Below are 8,875 nucleotides of genomic sequence, written 5' to 3'. Positions count from 1 at the left end.
AGTACTGAATCCAGCCTGGGGTCAGGAACTGCACTTCGCTGTCACTCCTCTTTGAGAACCTCAGCAGATGCAGCTTTGCTACCAATTTCTCCTTGTCACCGGGCACCCAGAATTCCCACCTGTAAACTGAAATGGTGGTAGTTGCCCCACCCATCTTTTGTGAGTAAAGATAGATGCGTTAACAATCTATTGTGTAGGAACTAGTTGGAGTATTTCTCTTCTGCATCATTATTCCCCAGAAGCGTCTGGACATTCTGTTGTCAGAGGAGACCCGCTTTGGTTTTCACTACCAGCCTGGGACAACAACAGAAGAGCGGAGGAGGACAGCTGGGAAGAGAAGGAATTTGGGAAGGAACCTCCTAGGGCAGAGGGACCCAAGACTGTGCGAAGGCCTCCCCTTTTCCGCCCCCTCACCTGGAGCACTGGGCGGCCAATCGGCGGCGCGATCCAGGTTTCTGCAGCCAATGGGAAGTCGGCGCGGCGCGCGCCCCCAGGGCTATAAGCGCGCGCGGGCGGCGGAAAGTGAAAGTGGGGCGGCGGCCGCAGGCGCAGCAGCTGGTCAGAGTCCTGGGTGCAGCCGAACCAGCAGGATGCTCAGGGCTCCGGAGCCGCGGCCCGGGCAGGCGGGGGCGGTCACCCATGCCAGGCCGCTCACCTCCTTCCTCATCCAGGACATCCTGCGGGACAGCAGCGAGCGGCGCGACAGCCACACAGGCAGCCCGCAGCCCCGGCCCCCGCACCTACGGGCCGCAGGGCGACACCCAGAGTCGGAGCCGCAGGGGAGAAGAGAGGACGCTGGAGCGCGGAAGGATGATCCGATCCCTCAACCGGGCGCTGCGCCCTGGGAGGCCGAGTCGCCGGCGGAGACGGAGCCAGGTAAACCCGCGAGGCCTGGGAGGCCGGGCTGGCCGGGGTGAGGTCCGGCAGAGGTCGAACCTCCTGCAGGCTGCGCGGGAGTGAGGGCGGGCCCAAGTCGCACCTCCCGGAGCTCCGGCTGCAGGTTTGAGGGGCCCCGCGGCGACAGGCGGAGAGACCGCACTGCCTCCCGCGCGGGCGCGCCACAGATATTAACCCTGAGCCCCAGCGTCCAGGTGGCGCAGGATGTAGACTCTCCCGCCGAGTGCTCCGCGCTCCGTTGGCTCCCAGCTTCTCGGGCTCAAAAGCCAGAGCGCACGCAGTGCCACTGTACCCCCAGAGTCGGTGGAACCCCGACCCTGGCACCCAGCCACCCTGCGACTTTCGATCGGTGCCAGACACATGTTACCTCTCCGCAGCTACAATAACTGATGTATAGCAACTAATTGATAATCACTTATATGAATACGTTAGGATTTGCCCGGCAAAGACCCCCCTCGATTCCCAATCACAGGAGCGGTAAAATAACAAAGTTGGGAGTTCCCGCTGGTCTTCAGGACATAGAACACCGTTTGGACATTTAAAGTAGACTTACTTCCTTTCCCATCTCTCCTTATGAGGCATCCTAACGTCTCATTTAGGAAAAAAAAGTTGGTGTGGGGGGCGGATCAAAGCCAGAGAAGGTGCTTGGGTAGCCCTCATGGCCTCTCCTGTCACACAAGCCCGCTCTTGCCGCCTGGATGTTAACACCAAACGCCCTTGGGTTCTTCCCAGGCACTTTATTTCTTGGTGTCTTCCCTGCCTTCTTTCTCCCACCCTTCCTCAGTACACATACCCAGAACCCTTGCTTCATTCTACTGAACGACATAGCAGGAAGTTCCTCCACTAACCGCCTATTACTTGGGGTTCTTGATGGCTATTAGAAAACTAACACATAGTACAATTATGTGCTCACTCCCCACTTCGGAGAGCTGCTTAGTCATGCGAAAAAAGTGAGATGTATCCAAGATGACAGTGCGCTGTTTGTTCACTCACTGAAGAGATAAGGGCAGACTGAATTCTGTCTTCTTCCCTGCTAACATGTAACTTTTTCCTTCCCTGCCCTTCTTCCCCCTCTTGTTTCCAGATAGGCACTTGGAGACTTACCTGTTGGACTGTGAAAACATTTCAGCCACCTCCCCAAGCTTGCCCCAAGCTCCCAAGCAGCCACAGAAGCGCTCCCGCGCTGCCTTCTCCCACACCCAGGTCGTTGAATTAGAGAGGAAGTTCAGCCACCAGAAGTACCTGTCAGCCCCTGAAAGGGCTCACCTGGCCAGGAACCTCAAGCTCACCGAGACCCAGGTGAAAATATGGTTCCAGAACAGACGCTATAAGACCAAGCGAAAGCAGCTCACCTCAGACCTGGGCGGCCTGGAGAAGCATGCCTCCTTGCCAGCCCTGAAAGAGGAGGGGTTCTCCCGGGCCCCCTTCCTCTCCGTGTACCACAGCTATCCTCACTACCCCTACCTGTACTGCTGGGGAAGCTGGCACCCGGCTTTCTGGTAGCTGCTAGCTCAGACAACAGCCACCCACGTGTGATCCAAAACTGCCTTCCCCAGGCGGTCTTTCCACAAGTCCAGAGGGGCCAGGGCCAGGGAGGGCTGGGGAGCAAGAGGCATGCAGACCAAAACTGCTGGAGGTTTGCATGGAAATTCCAGAGTCTTCACTGGTGGGCCAGGGGAAGATCTGGACCAGTGAGTAATTTAGTATCCAAACAGTTCCCCCAACAGATGACGTAGGTCATTTTTCTTTTAGAGACCTGTTTGAAGTGGAGAGGGGTAAAGTCAAGTGCTGGAAACCACTTGACTTTGATTTTGTACGAGCGGTCCACAGCACTTCTGAGGATTTCGTTCCTGTAATTTTGTTCTCTGATGTAACCAAGCTATGACTCCGAAAGACCAAACCTGAGAAAAGACAGCCAAGATAAGGATGTCACCTACTGAATTAGATTTAAGTTCAAAAGCCTCGTTGGCTTTGGAATATGACCAAGGTTTGTCTTTGTCCCTGTGCGAGAGGGAAGTAGAGGATCTCGCTGACAACCGGTCACACTCAGCGAACTCTGTCTTAGGCTATAGAGATGGGTAGGAGGACATGAAAATATAAGCTGCTTCTTATTCCTTTTTCAAGAGTACACCAATTTAAGTATTTGCAGTGTGGCCCAAGTAAACCAAGAAGCACTCACTGTGGCTTTAAGACAAGCTGTATAAACAGAACACTACTGTAAGAAGTGGGCTTAGGCCAGATGAGTCTCCGTATGTCCAAGATGGAAGCCAAAGGAAAAGTCTCCACACTGCTGCTGGGGACACTGCAATTTTATTAGCAAAAGGTATTTAAAAACAAACAAACAACAACAAAAAACCTCTTCTGGATCTTTTGCCCTGTGCTTGAGAATTTAGAATGAGAAGGCTCCTGGAGTTCTCAGGTCATGCAATGCAGACTGCATCATGACAGATCACACAATTAATTCTTTACACGCCTTCCTTATATTTTTTGTTCCTTTTCCACAGCAATCACCCACAGAATGAATGGCTTCTTTTCAGTCCAGACTTTTAGTCTGGCTGCACCTAACATATGTCTTCCTTATTTAGCCTGAGATCTGGTCTATTTTTGCCCCCCAAACTTTATCTTTCCTGGGTTAAAAAAAGGGGGGAGGCCAGATTCTGAATTGGCCAAAAGACATGCATTTTTTGGTATCTAACAATTCTTATTTTTTTTCTTTTAAAAATACACAGCATTAAATCCCAAGTCCTATTTAAAGATTTGACAGCTCCAGAAGGTCACTGCTGCTTTTATAGGACTTTCTGGTGGCTGTTGTTACAGTTCAAAGTCTGACAATTCTTTGGGATCCCTGCAGGCAGAGGAGGTAGGAAGAGTGGCTTTCACACACAAGGGAAAACAGTGCAAATGCAGGATCAGTACTCGGTACCATTGAGCTGTTCAGTGGAAATTGAGGGCTCAGGGGCAGGTGGGGAAGAAAAGGTGGCCTGGGCATTAAAGAGCCCAGTCCTTGATCAAGCCAATGGGCCTAGAGCACTTTGCAGGAAGAAGCTAAGAAAAAAGAAACAGTTTTCAAAACACAACATCGTTGTGACTTCCATTACAAAGCAAACAAAATCTGTCTAAATGCTTTGGGAACTGTGTTTAATGCCTATTAAAAAAAAACCAGGTCCCCCAAATGAGACACCTTGTGACTTCAGAGAGGAGAGTGCGAAGAAGACGTGTGTCCACTGTTCGGTTTTCGCCCTGTTGTGTCAGGTGACCTGGGAGAGGGAGACATCGGAATGAGGAAAACCAGCTACTAATGAGGTGCTGAGGCCTGGAAATCTCTTGATCCCATCACTTAATTCTCTTTAGTGAGAAACCTTTCGATTTCCTCCTATTAAAAGGGCCAATTTACTGTTGGTGGCAAAACCGCCAAAGTAGACAGAAAGCTGGCCTGTTTCACCCCACTTTCTATCGTTTGGGCTCCACGTTGAAATATTGTAAAATACCCTGTGCTGCTCACACTTCTCGGGATGTAGAAGGCAGCATAGCCCAAATCTCTTTCTTCTGTTCACGTGTCTGGTGAGACAGTGCTCAGTGCTCATTCTCCGCTCAGTGCCCTTTCTCTCCCCACCTTCTAAATTTAATTCTTACAACCTGCAGTTCTGCAAGCATTAAACATTTGACTGTGCTATGTATTGTGTTACAAAAAAAAAATAAAAGTCTTTGATTAAAATGACTTGGTTTGTGCATCCATCTTGCCTTTCCCTCGTTGGAACTAGTCACTCAGCTGTCTGAACTGGCAGAACATTTGAAGAGCTGGTGTGCGGTGTCCAAGGGGGAGCTGGAGGGCACCCCAGACCGTGCCACCCCCGTCCTGTTTTCCATCCTGTTTAATAAGTTAGTTGGGGTTCTCTACATGTGTAACAAACTCTGCTTCAATCTGTAGCATATCTAGGCCCGTGACTTGAAGTTTAATAAACTATCCCGACCAAACTTTATTTTTCTATGTACTTTTTGCAACATGAGTGTTTTTAAAATAAAGGACTGTGTCTGTATTAGACATATCTGTGTGTGGTTTTGTTTCTTAAAGACCATATGTTATTGAGCTTATATATTTCTCGTTACCATGTTCTCCCACCCTCCTCCTGCCCTACAGATCTGTGGAGGACAAATCACCAACAGCAGTGGCCCAGCTGAAGCAGACAATGGCCATTCTTTTATAAAGGCACTGACCTCTGCTCCCCGTAAATCCTGTGGAGGGGACAGAAATTTCTGTCTTCAGTTTAATAATCACCTGCCCCAGGCCAAGAATATCTTTTGTTTAAATAGAGAACATCGGGTGTTTACTTACCTTTCCTGAAGACCCTGACAGGAACACGTAGACCATAATAATACTTCTTTGAGAATGTCCCTTTCATCTCCACCCGGGGCCCTCACACTGCAACTGCCCCCAGCCCCCCAGCACCTGCGTCTCCCTGAAAACGCCACCTTCGTTCAGCAGCACCTCTGAATCAAACTCACAAGTGTTGAAATTATATTTCACATCAAATATATAAACAGCACATCTGTCCTCCGCCTGCACTTACACCATCCCGAAATCCCACCAGCAGGGTGTCTCCTGCACCTATTCCCTGAGAGAACTGATGGATTTCTGGCCCCCTCCTTCAAGGAAATAGAAGCTTAAAGAATAAGGTACTTACTCCAGGTAAAACACGCCATGATTTCCAAGTTGGCTCTAATCCTTTAAGCACATTGTACACACAGGTGGGGCCTCCTGCGGCATGCTCACATCATGAGACCTAACGCTGCACAAGTCTGCAGCCATCGTCCCTCCCTGCAAGGCCCGGAGCTCTCAAATTACAAAGGCTCGGCAGTAAATTAACAATGTGGATTTTTTAAAACCATTAAAAGTAACTAATCCAGGAAATTAAACAGAAATCTCTCCTCTCTGAAGCAAGTTCTCTGCCTGCTCTTCCTTGACCCTCTTCCAACTTTCCCTCAGCGTCTGTTGATCCCACGTGGTTTCTCCCAGCAGCCTTCCAGCCTGCCACCTTCGTGGTCTTTGGGATCCCTTTGCAGTCTGTCTCCTGGGCCACTTCAGGTGCAGATTTCTAGTCACTGAAGCTTTAGTCACAGGTGGTCCCAGGGGCCCTCCCCAGGTCTCCTTACGAAGGCCACCACTGTCAGAAGGGAAAGAAATGCCAGAGATTTACACCTAAAAAAAAACTCTCCCCACCCCAAATACAAAGCAAGTCATTTTTCTAGGGTGAGGTTAATATCATTGGCCTTAGAGCTGACCTCAGAGGGAACAAGGCTGTGAGGAGAGTCACTTGGCTTGAGTGCCCTGTGATGGAGGGTAGCATGCAGATGGTTTATTATTTTTTAAAATATTTTATTTATTTGTATTAGAGGAGGGGGAGAGAGGGAGAGAAACATCAGTGCGTGGTTGCCTTTTGTGCACCCTCTATAGAAGACATGACCTACAACCCAGGCACATGCCCTTACTGGGAATCGAACCAGCAACCCTTTGGTTCATAGGCCGGCACTCAATCCACTAAGCCACACCACCCAGGGCAATTTATTATTTTTTAGAGAGAGGGGAAAGGAGGAAGAAAGAGGATAGAAACATTGGTGTGTGAAAGGAACACCAATCGGTTGCCTCTCACGTGCCCCCCACCAGGGACCTGGCCCTCAGCCCAGGCCTGTGGCATGACCAGAATGAACTGGAGACCCTGGGTTCGTATGCTAGTGCTCAGCTCATGAGCCACACCAGCCAAGGCACATGCAGATGGCTTACTGAGAGTGTGCTCAGCTCAGGAGATCTGCCCAAGAGGAAGTGAGGATGGCAGGGCAGAGGAGCAGAAGGAGCTGACCCAGCCACGTAAGGGCAACTCAGGCACCCAGTGCTCTAAGAAGCTCCAAAGCCAGTGTGTCCCAGACTGAGGAGAAGGGTCAGCCCCTGTGACGCCAGCCTCAGCCAGAAAGTGGGAGTGACCTGGGGCAGCGTAGTTCCATCAGACAGGACAAGGGTCTCAAGGTTTGGGCCCATCTTACTGAACGAACACTATTCTTGCTAAATGTGAAAATGTAGCAGGATTTGGCAGAGGATAAGCTTGACCTAATCCAGCAGGATAAGTGTGGCCAACTGCAAGAAGTCGACATGTTACTGACCAAACAGTCTGTGTAAGTAATAGCTAAGGCTTCCTTCAGGGAGACAGAGTTTGGGATGTGAGTCCTCTATCTCCTTGATTTGCTGCAAGTAAATAAAATTCCTAATGACAACCCCATCTCAATCTTTGTTGTTTTTAAAAATTTGTTTCAAATTGATTTTAAGAGAAAGAGGAGAAAGGAGAGGGAGAGAGAGAGAGAAGCATTGGTTTGTTGTTCCACGTAGTGATGAATTCGTTGATTGATTCTTATGTGTGCTCTGACCAGGGATCGATCCTGCAACCTTGGTGTATTGGGACAATGCTCTAACCAACTGAGCTAGCTGGCCACAGCCACATCTGGTTCCTGAATAGAGCAGTACCCCAAGCAGCAAACCCCTTGAGGTGGATAACAGTTTCTTTCTGAGTAAGGCCTGGCCACCAATGGACACAGCTGTCAGTCATTAGCATCAGTACTCCCAGCAGCTGGTGGGGGGAGTGCATCTCCCCTGTATTGGGGGCTCAGTGGAGCACCACGGAAGGCACTCTAGGACCTACTCCTTTCCTTGGTTGCTCCTAGGACCTGGGTCACTCTCCCATGGCCACGGTCGCTGCCAGCCTCTGCTGTGAGGAAGTCTCAGTCTGGAGAGTGCAACGAGGCCCCAAGCTCTGAGTTTTGCACTCAGACGTCCAGACTCTGCTCCTCCCACAGCCACCGTGAATGTGTCACCAGGGCTTGTTGTTCCAAGCCCAGAGTTATTTACTGCCCAAGAAAAGGGGCTGGAACGACAGTTCTGGGACACAAAGAACTCCTAGTTTAGTCACAGGCGTGGCCTTCACACAGACTTTCCCAGACAGACTGCCCATCCAAAGTCGGCAAGGGAAAGGAGAGAACTCTTGCTTTCCATGCAATGTCCTCCTCTACACTCTGCAAAGGCTTCACATATGACCTTGACTTATTTCCTGAGTCTGCTCTGGGCCTGATATGGGGTTTAGGATACGTTTTAGGCCAGAGCCCTTGTGTGGTCTCTTCTACCTGGACTGTTTTTGCCTGTCTCCAGTCAATCCAGTGACGGGCCAGGCCCCTCACTGAGAAGGTGATGGAGGGACAGACAGAAGAAAGCCCCATTTTCTCCTTGAAATGAGTGTAAAATACTTATAGGTTTTTTTAATGCCTAGCAACCATTGTGGTGCGTGGGAAACTAGTGCTGATTTTGCTCTGTGGAAGATAGAAGTCCAGCAGCATTCAGTCTTATGGTGGTCCCCGCAGTCCCCTGCACTGTAGCGTGGCCCTCAGTCCCATGGTGTCAGCTCTGCCCACTAATTGGCGTATCCTGGGAGTCCTCACAGAAACACACAGAGGCCCAGCCCTATTTAACACCTATGGCACTATAGCCTCTGCAGGGAGGGCTCAGGCATCAGTATTTTTTAAATACTAATGTCCAAAATTACAAACCACTCGGTTAGCCTCTTTGCACCTGGTTAACCTGCTCAGCCTCACCGACGCCAGGACAAGAGAACTACCCAGAGGACCCGGAGAGCAAAGATCTGGGGGTGGACTTTTTGGGGGGTGGAGGGAGCATGCTCATTCTTTTTACAGAGAACAGATGTTCAGCTTTTCTTACTTTCTTCTCAAGCCTCCTCCTCTAGGAATTTCTGACACCATCAAAGGCCCTCTGTGATCGGGAAAGCCTGGCTTCTTTCAGGTAATCCCTCACTCAAAGCTGAGGGCCCAGACTGCCTGGGTGTGTGGCTAACCTGGTGACCCAGAAGCACTTGCTACTGTCTCCAACCCAGGCCCAGCCAGACTGACAGCATGCCCTGCAGTGGAACACAGAGACGATTCCATC

General features: G+C 50.3%; 1 protein-coding gene across 1 annotated transcript; it reads left to right on the top strand.

Annotated features, from left to right (window-relative positions):
• The first annotated feature begins 448 nt into the window (after nucleotides 1–448).
• On the top strand, nucleotides 449–4,943 carry NKX3-1 (NK3 homeobox 1). Its single transcript, XM_028520837.2, has 2 exons — nucleotides 449–876; nucleotides 1,982–4,943. The coding sequence occupies exons 1-2, from the start codon at nucleotides 465–467 to the stop codon at nucleotides 2,398–2,400; spliced, it is 831 nt and encodes a 276-aa protein (XP_028376638.2). The 5' UTR covers nucleotides 449–464; the 3' UTR covers nucleotides 2,401–4,943.
• Nucleotides 4,944–8,875: the final 3,932 nt, after the last annotated feature.

The sequence above is a fragment of the Phyllostomus discolor genome, chromosome 8 (assembly GCF_004126475.2).
Source record: "Phyllostomus discolor isolate MPI-MPIP mPhyDis1 chromosome 8, mPhyDis1.pri.v3, whole genome shotgun sequence".
Classification (NCBI taxonomy): domain Eukaryota; kingdom Metazoa; phylum Chordata; class Mammalia; order Chiroptera; family Phyllostomidae; genus Phyllostomus; species Phyllostomus discolor.
This window is presented reverse-complemented; position numbering and strand designations above follow the sequence as displayed.

Excerpts from the sequence above, each read along its gene's own strand:
- NKX3-1 (XM_028520837.2), top strand. The coding sequence starts at position 465 with ATGGGAAGTCGGCGCGGCGCGCGCCCCCAGGGCTATAAGCGCGCGCGG. Across the intron at positions 877-1,981 it reads GCCGGCGGAGACGGAGCCAG|ATAGGCACTTGGAGACTTAC; the intron begins GTAAACCCGCGA and ends TCTTGTTTCCAG.